Here is a 15,433-nt window from a genome sequence, read left to right as displayed (position 1 = left end):
CCAAACAATGAAGATCAGGAGGGAAAGGCTGAGGCCCCAGGGCCTGGAGGGGAGGAGTCAGGTCCAAGATTAGCCTGATCAAGAGACTGAGATTGTAGAGTAGCTCGGGAACTCAGAAAGGGGGGCACTGGGCCCTGGAAGCCCCTACCCGGCAACCTGGGAGAAGTCTGAGGCAAGGTTGTGCTCAGCTGGAACTCACCCACCTTCCTCCCTCCCCGCCCCAAGCAAGAATCCCAACAGGAATCGGCTCTGCACTGACAGCTCGGACAGCAGATGGGACCCAGGTGTCCCCTCCTGGGGTGGGTGGCATGGCCCACGGAGGCCAGATGGTGTTTGTAGGGGGAAGAGCAGCCTGGGTTGTCCAGAAGAGGCTGTCAGGCCCCAGCAGTCTCCCTGCCACCCGCCCCAGCCCCCACGGCAGGGAAGACACAGCCAGCCCGGATTTTATAAAACAAGTTTATTCACATTTTAGAAAAACTAATTCTAGGACAGGGAACTGCCTCCCTTTGGGTTGGGTATGAGATCATGAAGAGAAGGCCAGAGGGACGAGCTTGGGAAGGAAGGCGTGGGGGGTGGGGGGCCACGTCCCCAGCTCTGGGTGGGTCGGTCAAATAAATTAAAGGAAGGGCAGGCAGAGGGAGAGGGTATTCAGACACCAGAGGCAGGCTTGCGGCTGGGCTGGAAGACAGTCACACCTGCAAGAACAGGAGAGCACGCGGCGAGGGGGCTAGGGAGAGCGTGACTCCCTCCTGGCCCTTGCCAGGGTCCTGCAGAGCTGAGAGCGGCTGGGTAGGGCCAGGGAGGACTGGGGAAGGCAGGGCTGGGGGTTCTCACCCCTCACCTGGGATGCGAGGAATCACCGTTTCCGCAGCCTCTTCATGAAACAGCAGGTGATGGAGCCGAGGATGGTGGCTCCGATGACTAGAGCAACCCCCGTGCCCACCAGCAAGGGCACAAACAGAGTGTCCAGGGCTGGGCGAGAGAGGATGGCTCTGTTCAGCCTGGGGTGTCCCTGCTCTCCACCCACAGTCCCACCCGTTTGCCAGCACCTTCTGTCAAGCTGTCCACACCACCTTCTCCCACACACACAGTCTTCTGCCAGCTCCCTGCCCTTTCTGCACTCAAGCCAGTACCCACCACCAGGACGCTGGAGCAGCTGGGTGGTGAACAGCCGAAAGCTGGACTTTTGGAGGAGAAAGAGGGACCAGAGGGACAGCTAGTGGGAGGATCAGATGCAAAGGAGAGAACAAGAGTGGGGGATGGGGGGATGCCTGAGCAAGGAGGAGAGGGCGGGCGTCACTCACCATGCGTGTATGGGTAGACTGTGACAGGCCCTGAGCGGGCACTGCCCGCCTGGTACCAGCTGTAGTCAGCATGCTGCACCCAGGCGCTGGGGGCGCAGTGGTACACGCCTTCGTCCTCAGGCCCCAAGCCGTGCAGTCTCAGCCGATGGCTTCGGGGCCCCACCAGCTCCACGCTGACGGGACCTCCTCCAGGCCGGACCCCCAGCTCTGCCACACCGTCCTGGCCCACCCCGCCCACCAGTTGGGCAGGGGCAGAGCTCAGCTCCCCCTCCTCCGGCCGCTCCACCCACCAGCTGGCAGCCAGCCGCAGCCCAGGGGGGCCGCCCCGCACGGAGATGTTGCAGAGCAGGGAAGCAGTCTCCCCGCGGTACACTGCGCCTCCCGCTAGCCAGGCCACGGCCTCCAGCACCACACCTGCACAACGAAGGTCAGAGGTGAAAGGTCAGGGCACATGGGGTTAGGACCACTGTCCAAGCGATCCCCCAGAAATTCAGTGTTCCCACAATCTTAGAAGAGGAGTGTGAGGCTGAGACATGGAGGCAGCTGATAGAGAGGGAGAGAGGCTCAGAAACGGAAGGGAAAGTTTCTACAGACCCTGAATCCTGTCCAGGGTCCAGCCTGCCCCGCTCACCTTCTTCTCGGACGTGCACGGGGAGGGGCCGGGAGCGAGCACTGGCGGCTTCTCGAAGCCGGGCCCCAGACCCTCGGACATAGGCTTTGGCTAGGCAGCGGTAGGTGCCCGCATCCGCAGGCCGGGCAGCCTCCAGCCGTAGCCGGTAGGTTCGGGAGGCCACCTTTTCCATGGCAATGTGCCGGCCCTCGTAGCCAGGGCCCAGGCTGCCCACTCCCTCCGTGTCCAACTGGGCCACCAGGCGGCCGGGCCCAGGTGCCCCTGCGGGTGCCATCTCCCAGCCCACGGAGTACGCGGCATGACGGCCCGGTGGGGGCAGGGCCCCTGACACATTGCACAGCAGCTCCAACGGCTCCCCTGGGCCGACCCGACGCTCACCAGGCCCCACTGTCACTGCCAGCTGGCTGGCTGAAACACAGGCGGGGGAGGGGTGTCAAGGAGCCAGGAGAGGGCACAGAGCACCTGTCCTTCCTTGACAACAGGCAACTGCCCCCCATCTCCCCCACCCCGGGGTCTGGCTCTCACCCTCAGCCGTGGCTCTCCCATCTCCACACCCATTTCTGAGCAGAGAAAACCCATCACGGGTACAGATGCTAACGGGAAGCAATGCTACCGAGACTGCTCACTTGAGGGAACGGGGGCTCCCAGGTCTTGGAATTATGGTCCTCTAGTGTCCCTGAGATACTCTGGCTCCCAGCTAGCACTGGGGGACCCCGGGCACTCACACAGTGTCTGAACATCCACGTGCGCCAGCACAGCCCTCTTCTCTGCGATCTGGGCCCAGCTACCATCAGGATCCTGAATCCACTCGGTGGCAGTGCAGTGGTAGGTGCCTGCATCATCCGCCTGGGCACCGCCCAGCACCATGCGGTACCGCTCGGGCCCCTCCTTGCCCAGTCGAAGCTCCCCGGCTGCCAGTCGAGCGGCATAGGGAGCTCCAGCGTCCACCGCCAGGTCGGGCCGGAGCCCCACCACTTCCTGCAGAGTCGCTCGCCCCACAGGCGCCTCGGGCACGGCTCGCCCAAAGGACACGGCCAGGTGTGTGTGCTTCTGCGTGCTCGTCCTCGCCAGGCAGCCCAGTGCCAGCTCCTGCCCCTCGTGCACTGTGAGGCGAGGGGGTGAAGTCGGGGCCTGGCGGCCTCGGGGCCCCGGGGGGCTAGCAGACACCTGCAGCGTGTCTGGAAGAACTGGAGAGAGCAGGTGGAGTGAGGGGGTGCTGTTGACCTGTGTGAGCTATTTTCCACGTACAACTTATTTCCCTAAATAGACCATGAGATCCTAGGAGGCAGAGACTTCGTGTTGTATCATTCCTCTGTAACCAAGTGGTGCCAAGCACAGTGCTGGGCACACAGCAGGCACTCAATAAATACTTGCTGAGTTTCATAGAACCAGCTCATCGCCTACTCACCCTTATGTTTGAGAGTGACCCCTGTTTGAAATACTCAGCAAAGTGGCTCTGTCTTCCTTCCCGGAAGACAAAGAAACTTAAGATAGCAAGAATGTCACGTGGTCTCCCTCCTCCTACCCTGCCTCTACTTTCCCCACTCCTCCCCCAGATCTGGATCCTGAAATCTCCAGGAATGGAGTCTGTTCACCCTATGGGGCTCCCCTACCCTCCAGGGAATGGAAAGCTTTAGGACACTTCCCCTTCTCCCAGGAAGCCGCTTGGTAAAGTAAGAGCTGTGCTGTGCTTAGTCACTCAGCTGTGTCTGACCCTGTGTGACCCCATGGACTGTAGCCCGCCAGGCTCCTCTGTCCATGAGGATTCTCCAGGCAAGAAGACTGGAGTCGGTTGCCATGCTCTCCTCAATAAGAGCTGTGGCCTGGAATGAAGAGTTCTGGGTTAGAGTCCCAGACCAGTCACTAATTTGCACAAAGTCAAATTAGGGGACCTCCTTGGACCTCAAGTCCCTCTTGAGTTTCAGGCCGGCCCTGACTTCCTGCCTTTTGGGAGAGAGTGGCCCCACCCCTCTCAGGGCCCAGTACCTCTCAGTTCCACTTTGCCGCTGTAGCTGCCCAGGTAGCGGGCATCAGTGGAGGGTGTGTAGCATTCGTAAATGCCAGCATCCTGGGCCTGCAGGCGGGAGATCCTGAGCACCGCGGCATCGCCCTGCAGACGCTGCACCTGGACCTCACCGGCGGCCACTCGGGGCCCAAAGATGGCGTAGGAGAACCGGGGGTCCCTGGTGCTGACGATGCCCAGGGCGGCCTCTGGGGCCTCGGGCCTGTACAGGAACCACTCGAAGTCCTGCTGGGCAGAGCCCTCATAGCCACTGACATTGCAGGAGATGGAGATGGCGGTGCCAGCCACACGGTACAGGGGCCCCTGAGGGACCAGCACTTCCCGGGCACAGCACCCAATTCCTACGGGGAAGGACGGAGTTAGGCACGCCCCGGTCCTCACTGCATCCCCCCAGCACCTGCATCATCCTTGCTGCCTGCTTGTGAAAGGAAAGGAAACCTGAGCACACTTGGTGTACAGCTTGGGCCCATTCTAAGAACCTCAGAATGTACAGGAAAGGATGCTGGGAGGCAATCCTTTTGGGTCTCAAGGAGGTGGTGGGAGAGAGCCCGGTTAGCCTCAGAACCCAGAATCATCCCTGTTCCTGGCAGGCCAGAAGCAGAGTAGCCAAGTGCAGAAAGGAGTGTATCTGCTTTCTGATTTAACCATTCCTTGATTCCAGCCGTACCCTCCCCTTGTTACCCCACTCTCCTGTCTGCGGACCAGGTAAGTCTTCTGAGACCACATGTCCCCCTCCTTTGTTTAAAAGGAGCTGGAAAAACTTTGATCAGAAGGGCTGGTTGGCCCAGCTGTGTCACCTGGGCCAGGGGACTCCAGACAATGGAGCCACTGGCCCGGGCAGGAGAGGGTACAGGCCCAGTCAGTTCTCACCACAGCATCCCTCCCCGGTCTCCAGCTGTGTCATGAGCTCACTGCTTCTCCGCCCCCTGGGGCTGCCGAGGCAGCTGAGGCTCAAGGGGCAAGAACCAGCCTCTGCCCTGGGCTCTGGGGGCAGAGGCTCCCCTCCCCCACCAGTGCCTGCCAACCTTCCCCAAGGCCCAGCTGACACACAATCCTCCCCCCACCCCACCCCACCACTCCCTAAACAAAAGCCTTAATTTGCATATAGTGTGCATTCATTTACATACTGCTCCCTTTCCGTAGGGAGGCTGTAACCACCACCACCCGGTCCCCCACCCGCCCTCACGGTTGTCCCCTCCCATCTTTCTCTCCTCAGAGAGGCCAAAACTCTTCTTCACCCCACGCTCACCCCTAGCCTGCCCTCAAAGGGTAGCCTTGTGGCCTTGGAGGGTTCAGCTTCTTCTTCTGTCTTTCCACAGCCCCAAATCACAGAATCTCAGGACACAAGGAGGGCTGGGTCAACTCTCTACCTCCATCTTACAGATGAGAAAGGTAAGGTACGAGAAGTAGAATGTCTTGGCCAAGTTCCTACTCTCCTTGGCTGGCCTCCCCATGCCCCTGTAGAGGGACAAAGGCAGGGAGGTAAATGGGGACATACAAGGGGAGGCCTGAGGGCAATGGCCTCACCAAGCAGAGCATCACTCCAGGGACAGACCCCAACCTTTCTGCAGGGGCGGGAGGAAAACACCTAGTCTGTGGTCACTGTCCTCCGGAAGCCCTCCCCATAACTCTGTCTTCTCCCTGCGGCTGAGTCATGGGGAGACCTGGTGGTCACTCGGTTAGAGCACAGGCTGGAAGTCCGGAAGCCGAGTTCCAGCCCCATGCCCATCCCCAGCTGTACTGTGAGGACTAGCCCCGTCCACGCTACACTGGAGGAGAACTAGGAGCTTCTTCCACTTTAACAGGGAGAGAGCCTATGACTCAGAAGGGCCCTGCCCCAGGGCGTTTCATAATCAGCGTGTTGGAGCTGACACCTTCGCTGGCCTCAGGGCAGACTCTGCTTAGGAGGGCCGCCTCCCATCTTCCTGGCTCCACAACTGCTGATGCTTGGAGATCCCCATGGGAAAGTCACCCTCACCGCCTTGGGAAACCAGCTGCCAGGCAGCTTTCTCCACAGCCAGGCCCCCTTCTCTGGGTTAGCAGAAAAAGAAAGGAGAGCAAAGAGACCTGCTTCAGGTCTCTGGTGTGTGTTCAAATCCAAGCCCCAACACTCACTCAATGTGTTCTCCGGGGCAAGTTATTTCATTTTCCTCACCTTCAATGTGAGAGTAAGTGCCCACATCCAGGGCACTCAGATCCCACAGACTCTCTAATCTTTCTGCGCCACACTTACCCTGGGCTCCTCTCTGCGCCACGCTGCCCACTGGGGAAAAGAGGCCCAGTGCTAGGTAACCAGGGCCCACAGCTCCCTGCTCTGTATGGCCCTGCCTAGGGCCCCAAGGAGAGGACTCATTCTAATCCCACAGGGCCCGGGGACCTATGCAGTATAGGGAGGCCGCTTGGCTCTGAGATGGAGCGCTGGTCTAGAAACAGGCTGCTGGGGCTACGTCAGCCTCTGCTTTAACTATGACAGCTCCGAATCCGGGCACCAAAGCCACCCCCTCACAGCCCTGTGTTCTGATTTCAAGGGTTGTAGTCTCCTGAGTCTGTGTAGGCAGTCACCATCCGATCCTCCTCCCCAGGCCAGCCCCACAGGGAGCCCTCCAGTTCACACCCAGAACATTTCCACTGTCACTGCCCTCATGCAGCCATGCAGGAGTGGTCCAGACAGCCCAGCGTCAACACCCACCACAAGAGACACGGGGTGCTTGGGGACCTCAGCATCAGTCTCCAGGGAGCCCGGTTTCTCCTGAGGCAGGGAGGCTGGGACTAAGGGGGTGTGACAGCTGGTGGGAGGCTACAGAGATAAGTGCTATCTGAGAGACCCGGCCCAGGATGAGGCTGACTCGTCAGATAATGAAGTTGGGGAGGGGGGTGCAATTAGGGGAGACTTACTTCAAAAGATCGTGGGGCAGAACGGGCCCCTGGGCCTCCAGCCAACTCGGGCGATTATGAAGATGGCCAGGCACTGCCCACGCAGGGCGAGTACCTAAGGCCGGGCCTGAAGCTGAGTGTGAGGCAGACAGGAGTCGCAGCGCCCCCCGACCTGAGCGTGCCAGCAGGGAAGCGGGACCCGGCCCCCGGAGGCCTGGCGGTCCCTGGGGACCGCACTTCGGTGGGTCTTCACTGTGTCCCAGCCTAGGGCCTAGAACCGGGGTGCCTCATCCCAACCCCAAGCCTGGCTAGGCCGGCGGCCACAGAGGGCAGCTGGACGCCAGGCCCGGGAAGGCTGGAGGCGCCGCTGAGGGAGAAGGGGCTACCAGGAGCTCCGAAATGCTGGGGAGACGACAGGGCTGAACAACAGATAGCAGGCACCTGCCGGGCGGGGCTGGGAACCGGGGCGGGGGGCCGGGCTTACCCAGCATTAACAGCAGCAGCGGCGGCGGCGGCAACTTGGGACCGAGGGCGCCCATCCTGCACAGCTGACTCTAGGAAGGCTCTGGGGGGCGGCGCGGGCTCTGGGTGACCAGGGGTTCGGGGGGCGCATGCCCGGGTGGGGGTCACGAAGCGGAGCTGCGAGGCGTGGGTGCGCGGAGCGGAGCTGAGCTAAGCGGGAGCTGCCAAGTCCCCGCCCTCTTCCCTCCTCCCTCTTCCCTCCTCCTCGCCACCTCCTACTGCTTTCCCTCCCGCCTAGGCTACTAGGAAGTCCGTTCCCGCCCCGCCTGGCCCCGACCCCTCCCAGCCTTGCCCAGGCCCCGCCCCGGCCCTAGGCTGCTGGCCCCAGTCTGGCCCCGCCCCGATGCCCAACTCCGCCCCAGGCCCTTCCAACCCTGGCCCTGCTCAGGTTCCCGGGTTTGTCCCGACAGGGTCCTGGACCTTGGCCCCGGCTCCGCCTGCGCCAGTCTCCGCCCCGACCTCAGCCCAGGCCCAGCCCGGCAGCGGCTCGGGTACTGGGCTCCGCCCAGACCCCGGCCCAGGCCCGCCCCCCTCAGCCCTAGCTCCGCCCCGACCCCAGTCCGCCGGCGGGAGGCACAGGAGCTTGGCCAAGTCCCCACAAGCTCCGCAGAGTGCACGGTGCCCTGCACCGTCTTGCTTTTCTCTGAGAGTTAGATGCTAGGGCCCTGGGATGGGCGAAGTGACTGTGCCTTCGCATTTAGAACCTGGCTATTTGCTCTGGACCTCTAGGCCTCGCCGCAAATCCTGCTGAAACGGGAAAGGGCGGGATCTAGACGTTGAGGAACTAGGAGGATCTGAACTGAAGGGCACTACCGGCTCCACAGGGTCACTGAAGACCTGTTTGCCACCCCCTGGGGGCAGAACAAGAGGAAGAGAGTTAGGAGGCTGGGCCGTCTGGGTGCCGTCACTTCCTGGCTGGCAATCCTGGTCAAGTAGCTTAATTTAACATCCTTCCACTTTTCTTATTGGCAAATTGAAATGAATGATATCCACCCCAAAGGATTTTTGTGACAACTGAGATAATGTACAGAAGGTGTCTGGCACAGAATACACTAAATATGAGATGCTGCTGCTGCTGCTAAGGCACTTCAGTCGTGTCCGACTCTGCGACCCCATGGACGGCAGCCCACCAGGCTCCCCCCGTCCCTGGGATTCTACAGGGAAGAACACTGAAGTGGGTTGCCATTTCCTTCTCCTATGAAAATGAAAAGTGAAAGTGAAGTCGCTCAGTCATGTCTGACTCTTCGTGACCCCATGGACTGCAGCCTACCAGGCTCCTCGGTCCATGGGATTTTCCAGGCAAGAGTACTGGAGTGGGGTGCCATTGCCTTCTCCAATGCATGAAAGTGAAAAGTGAAAGTGAAGTCACTCAGTCATGTCTGACTCTTCCTGACCCCATGGACTGCAGCCTACCAGGCTCCTCGGTCCATGGGATTTTCCAGGCAAGAGTACTGGAGTGGGGTGCCATTGCCTTCTCCAATGTATGAAAGTGAAAAGTGAAAGTGAAGTCGCTCAGTCCTGTCTGACTCTTCGTGACCCCATGGACTGCAGCCTACCAGGCTCCTCGGTCCATGGGATTTTCCAGGCGAGAGTACTGGAGTGGGGTGCCATTGCCTTCTCCGAAATAGGAGATGGGGGAGGGGTAAATTATTTAAAACGTTTGCTAAGAGATTTAGTTCAGACCTAAAGAGGGGGTGATCCTGGGGTTTAGGTGAAGGAGTCTCTAGTTCCAGTGAGGAGAAATGGGTGCTGGAGAAGACTCTTGAGAGACCCTTGGACAGCAAGGAGATCAAACCAGTCAATCCTAGAGGAAATCAACCCTGAATATTCATTGGAAGGACTGATGCTGAAGCTGACACTCCAATACTTTGGCCACCTGATGCGAAGAGCTGACTTATTGAAAAAGACCCCGATGCTGGGAAAGATGGAGGGCAGGAGAAGGGGGCAACAGAGGATGAGATGGTTAGATGGCATCATCAACTCAATGGGAATAAGTTTGAACAAACTCTGGAAGATAATGAAGGACAGGGAAGCCTGGCACACTGCAGGTGCATGGAGTTGCAAAGAGTCAGACTCAACTGAGCGACTGAACAACAATTACTGCACTGGGAGGGGTGGAGCCTGCCCAGAGGTGGGAGAGTGGGAAAGTCATCTTTCCCAGGTACTCTGTCTTTCTCTGCGGTGGAGAATGTGGGAAGTGGGGAGAAACAGGAAGGGTGGGGCCAGACCAGGAAAAGGGACAACCAGGCCTGCTAAGCTAAGGCTGTCAGAGTGGCCGTCCATGGCCGGTGACCCCAAAGCTCATCTAACACCTTCATCCTCAAACTTTCATCTGTTCCCACTCATTCCCCTCAACCCTTCCTTTCACTCCTTACTCCCTTTTACAGAGGAGGAAATGGAGGCCCAGAGAGGGGAAGTGGCACAGGCCAGACAACCTTCCATGATTTTGTCTTCTCAGAGTTTGGCACAGAGTCTAGATCAGAGGAGGTGCTCAGTTGAAGCCACATCAGGAACCCTAGAGAGACTGGAGAAATTCTGAGGCAGAATCCTGGGGACCACTGAGGGAACCAGAGGTCCAGCCCTCCGCTCTCAGTACTTCCAGTTCTGCCCCAAGAATAGGGCAGCAGGGTGCCTTTTCCCTCACACTTTATCATATCTACAGCCTGATATCTCCAGACTGATTTTATCTAAATGCATCCACAGGCCAGATTGAGTTATGTGAAAACTGAAATGTGTCGGGAAGCTTTTGGAGAAAAGCCACACTCCCTTTATTTGGGAGTGGAGTGGACATGAAGCCTTTCTGGTGCTTGAGAGATGAGAGATGTTGCCAAACATCATTATCATCATAGATGCAATTTATGGGACGTGTTGATCTTAAAGATAACAAGGTCTGAAGCTACAAAAATGAGTTTATCCAGGAATAGCAGAGGAATTACAATTCAAGAGACACAAACTATGCTGAACCATAGGCATGCTGGAGAAGACAAAGAGAAGCTGAGCTTTCGTAAGAAAGAGCTTTCATTTTAAGGAGGAAACGAGAGGGCAGATTTCTTTTTCATTTTCTGCAAGTGGTGAACAGCTTGTCATTGCTGAGTCAGAAGGAAACCGTTTTTCCTGTTTGGGTGGGATCTGTAAGCTATAGTGAGTGTTATGTGTGTAAGAGCCCTCTCTTCGTGGCTTCCTGACTCCATTTGGACTTAGGTTTCCTTTGTTCATTTTCACATTTTCCCCTTTCGACCAAAATATTTCCTTGAAAGTGTCGTGTTGAGTCAACATTCTATTTGGTGCTTTGTTTCTGCAGAGGTTGGACAGGCAACAGTTGCAAAATTTTTAAATTATACAAAGCAAAATTAAAAGTGGCTTTGTCTGTATGATGCTTTTAAATCATGACCATAAAGTAGTCAACTGACGAGCAAGTATACTTCTTCCCTATCTTGTATAGTTGAGTTTCTCCTTCTCCAGAGGCATTTATCCATGGGCAACAGGTGGTATCTGCTAATGCCTCCTTGTTTGGAGTCAAGGCTATTGATTGTCTACAACTACTTTAGCCAGGAATTCAAGTGATCATTGTTAGGCTGCAGAAGCAGCTAGCTCTCCTAACATTAGAAAGTGAAAGTGAAAGTGAAGTCGCTCAGTCGTGTCCGACTCTTTGCGACCCCGTGGACTGTAGTCTACCAGGCTCCTCTGTCCATGGGATTTTCCAGGCAATAGTCCTGGAGTGGATTGCCATTTCCTTCTCCAGGGGATCTTCCCAACCCAGGGATCAAACCCAGGTCTCCCACATTGTAGACAGATGCTTGACCGTCTGAGCCACCAGGGAGGTCCTCCTAACATTAGGGAGAGATTTATATTCATATACTCATTGGCGTTTTGACCCAAGAGGGATAGGCTCTTGCTAAGGAGGTGGGCCCTGAGTCGTGTATGGCCCACGTAGCTTCCACTGGAGATGCTTATGAAGGTTTAATGGGAAAAATCAGTAGGAAGCTTCAGATTCATTATAGATATTAAGAGGGATGATTAAATATCCCAATAAACTCTGGCCTCCCATTTACCAGCTGTCCAAATATTCACAGACTCATTGAGAGTTTCATTTACTACAGACAAAGCTAAAGGCAGGTGGTGCACATAAACTTATTAATAATGCCAATAACTGGAATTTGTCAATTGTTCTTTTAGAGCCAAGAGTCAGTGTGTTTGGGGGATATTTAGGGAGAAACCATTCTGTTCTGTAGATTTCATCACTAAAGGCTGCAAACAAAGGGGGTTTATTTTGTTACAGCAATCAGACTTAAGATAATACTAGAAGGTCACCACTGTCATGGACATATTGAGGTTTCTGGTACAAATCTAACTAACAATTAGAAAGCTTTTCCTCTTTGGCAATGGATTGGGACATATGGGTAAGAGCATTGTCTTTCCAAGAAAGAGAGGGAGAAGATAAGGCAAGAAGTAACAGTAGGGGAAAGATGTACAGGCTGGGCATATTGGGAAAGCTGTTTCCTTCATCTATTATACACTTCAATTCTTGGAAATCTTTACCTTTAGGTCACCAGTTGGGGTGTAGGTCCAGTTGGGGTTTGGTGCTTTCTTTAGATGTCACACATGGATCCAAGAGCCTATTCCTTGGGAGTTTCATGGCCCAAGGGTTGGTTAACAGTACTTGATTGTGGCCTTTCCAGTGGGGTTGAAGAGAGTCTTTCTGGAGATGTCTTTTCCAGTAGACAAGTTCTCCAGGTTGTAAAGTGTGGTGCTTAAGGTCTTCATGCCCCAGGAGCATGCCGTGATTGTTTTAATATATGGTTAAATATAGTTTGTGGGTTCCAAAAGGAGTGTCCCTAAGGTTCAGAAGAACCAATGGCAATGCTTTTGGCCAGGGGTCTCTACAAATTTTTTTTTTTTTTATTGGCTGTGCTGGGACTTCATTGCTGCATGGGCTTTCTCTACTTGTGGCCAATGGGGGCTACTGTCTGGCTGCAGGGCCCGGGCTTCTCATTGCGGTGGCTTCTTGTTGCAGAGCAAGGGCTCTAGGGTGTTCGGGCTTGGTAGTGCTCCCGGGCTCTGGAGCACAGGCTCAGTAGTTGTGGTGCACAGGCTTAGCTGCTTTGCAGAATGTGGGATTCTCCCAGACCAGGGATCACACCCATGTCTCCTGCATTGGCAGGAGGGGAGCCACCTATTGGTTTTTTTTTTTTTTTTTTAATTTTTAAAAATTTATTTATTTTTGGCTGTGCTGGGTCTTCATTGCTGTGTGGGCTTTTCTCTAGTTCCGGGGGCTACTCTAGTTGCGATGCGTGGGCTTCTCATTGCGATGGTTTCTCTAGCTGCAGAGCTCTGGGGCGAGAGGGCTTCAATAGTTGTGGCGCACGGGCTTAGTTGCTCCTTGGTATGTGGGATCTTCCCGGACCAGGGATCAAACCTGTGTCTCCTGCATTGGCAGGCAGTTTCTTTACCACTGAGCCACCAGGGAAGCCCCTCCTATTGGGTTCTGATGATGCCGTTGGTGCATTTGACTAGTCCTGAAGACTGGGGATGATAAGTTTAGTGAAAATGCTGCAGAACTGGTCAAACAGCACAGACTCCTTGTTGCACTTGACCAGTAAAGTGAGTTCCTAGTACTAGGAAGTTTGTGGGTGGTTCCCTCAGGTAGGAATGATCTTTTCCAATAGGATCTTAGCCACTGAGGAGTCAGAAGTTTATCTACATGGGAAAGCTTCAGTCCAATAAGAAAACACGCAAACCATTGCCAAGACATATTTACACCTGTGAGATTAGGGTAGCGGTATGAAATCCATTTGCCAAATCTCAAATGGTCCATCAGGCAATTTAAAGTGCCTACAAGCAGTGAGGACATGTTTTTCCTGGATTGTATTTTAGGAATAAACATCAGCCCTGAATCCAACATCTTCCTAGGCAATGCTGCATAATATTGCTCTGATATCATCTGCTAAGAATTCATTACTTGGGAAAGCAACATTAAAGCCTGCCTACTGGTATTAAAATTCACAATATGTAACACTTTAAACAGCATGTCAACCTGCTCCTTCACTTTGTCATCAGTTGGCTGTTTAAGCATTTTTGATTCAATTTTTTGACTTGTTAAAGTTTGTTAGAGTACCCCACTTCTTGAAATGGTTTAGCATTCTGAAGCAGGGGCTGTTTAATAGTAGCTCCAGTAGAAATTCATTTCCAGTCTGGAGAAGGGTTGGGGAAAGCCCCTGTGTTTTCTTAAGTCCCATCACTGGAATGTAGGAAGACACTGGAAAGATTGGTTGGGTGACTGAAGACTCCTGAAGTGTTTATAGCAGTTTTTTTTCAATGTCCTGGCTTCTTACAATAATGACAGGCCAGGAGGATTTTTACTTAAAGGCCTCCATCTGTTGAAGCTGGAGATTAAGGGTTTTAATGGTCTTTTTCTTAATATGATCATCTAGGGTGCAGGCTAATCGGTTTGCCAATTTACGTCTGGAATAGACACGGTTTCCTGTTCTGTTCTGGTTCACGTCACCGAGAGAGAAAGGTCCTGGTTTAGCCTACTGATGAACACGGAGTTGAAGGCTACCCAAATGGATTCAACATCCAGAGGTAGATCAAAAATCTTAAAAACATTTGGTGTTGACTCTAAAGAGGGGCTTCCGTGGTAGCTCAGATGATAAAGAATCCTCCTGCAATGCAGGAAACCTGACTTCTGTCTCTGGGTAGGGAAGATCCCCTGGAGAAGGAAGTGGCAATCCACACCAGTATTCTTGCCTGGGAAATCCCATGGACAGAGGAGCTTGGTCTACTGTAGCTTGGAGCTACAGTCCATGGGATGGCAGAGTCGGACATGACTTAGCAACCAACACTTTCACAAAGATGTGCATAGATTCATTGGTTTCTGAGTGTAAGCCTGAGTCTTATTCCAGTTAACAAGTTTGGGGGGTTGCCAAGTGAAGTCATCTAGCAACTGGTGAGTGTGATTCTATGAGGCAGGGGGTAGGTCTCTCTTTCGCAGCTCTAGAGCTTTTTCGGGGTTATTCCAATTAGCTGTGTTCGTTTAGTGTTGGGCTTGGCCTTTGCCAACAAGCACGTGAACTAGCTGGCATAAATCTGAGGAACCTGATTGGTAAGTCCAGATAACTGTATTAAATACCTCTGCAAAATCTATAAGGATCTTCAGTAGCTCTAAGAAAATCCTTGACTATGGCTGTAGTTGGGCCTTAGTCTAGAAGACATGAGAAATTAGGGGCTAAGCATTGGGACCCTCAGAGGGACTGATTTTAAAAGAGCAGGTTCTAAGAGGTTCTGATGAGGAGAAAGTAAGAAAGAGTGAGGCTTGGAGTAAAAGGGAAATTCAGTGACAGGGTTGGAATGAGGATGTGGTGGGTACAAAGGAAGTGGGGTACATGCAGAAGAGGAAGCGGACGGAGTCTTCCAATGCCTTTTAATCTTCCTGTGATGGTTTATTCACCTCAGTCAGTGTAGAAAGGTTATTTTGTAAAGCTTCAAGATGTCAGTTGAGGACTTTCCTGGTGATCCAGTGGTTAAGAATCCACCTGTCAATGCTGGGGACACAAGTTTGATCCCTGGTTGGGGAAGATCCCACATACTCTGGGGCAACTAACCCCATGCACCACAACTACTGAGCCAGTGTGCCCTAGAGCCTATGCTCTGCAACGAGGCAAGCCACCGGAATGAGAAGCTGGTGCACCTCAACCAGAAAGTAGCCCCTGCTCGCCACAACTAGCCCCCATGAGCTGCAACGAAGACCCAGTGCAGCCTAAATAAATAAATAAGTGTCAACTGAGATAAGCATGCCATTCAGTTTGCTGTATTTTTTTTTCTTTTTTCTTTTTTTTTTTCAGTTTGCTGTATTTTGGAGCCACAATCCTCAAGTTTTGTTCTGAGAGAAACAAACTGGGGAGACTGAAGCTTCGCCACCATGGCCATTGAAGTTCTAAATTATCATTGGTTAGGTCAGTCCCTTAGATTAAAAATGCATACACGGAGGGACCATAGTTTTTAAGCCCAGAAGGGGCCAGGGTCCCAAAGGAAGGGCCATCCTCAGAGTGTTTAGAGGACTGGGATCCCATAATCTTTTTA

At 54.2% G+C, this 15,433-nt stretch overlaps 1 protein-coding gene across 1 annotated transcript; it reads right to left on the bottom strand.

Annotated features, from left to right (window-relative positions):
* Positions 1 to 442: 442 nt before the first annotated feature.
* Positions 443 to 7,461, bottom strand: IGSF8 (immunoglobulin superfamily member 8). The gene is given in 7 exon segments (NM_001082439.1): positions 443 to 695; positions 842 to 972; positions 1,305 to 1,718; positions 1,936 to 2,343; positions 2,661 to 3,122; positions 3,922 to 4,299; positions 7,317 to 7,461. Coding segments are annotated over 6 exon segments (1,833 nt in total). The 5' UTR covers positions 7,372 to 7,461; the 3' UTR covers positions 443 to 695; positions 842 to 856.
* Positions 7,462 to 15,433: the final 7,972 nt, after the last annotated feature.

Source organism: Bos taurus, chromosome 3 (genome assembly GCF_002263795.3).
Source record: "Bos taurus isolate L1 Dominette 01449 registration number 42190680 breed Hereford chromosome 3, ARS-UCD2.0, whole genome shotgun sequence".
Classification (NCBI taxonomy): domain Eukaryota; kingdom Metazoa; phylum Chordata; class Mammalia; order Artiodactyla; family Bovidae; genus Bos; species Bos taurus.
The sequence above is the reverse complement of the archived record's forward strand: the minus strand, read 5'-3'. Positions and strand labels throughout refer to the sequence as shown.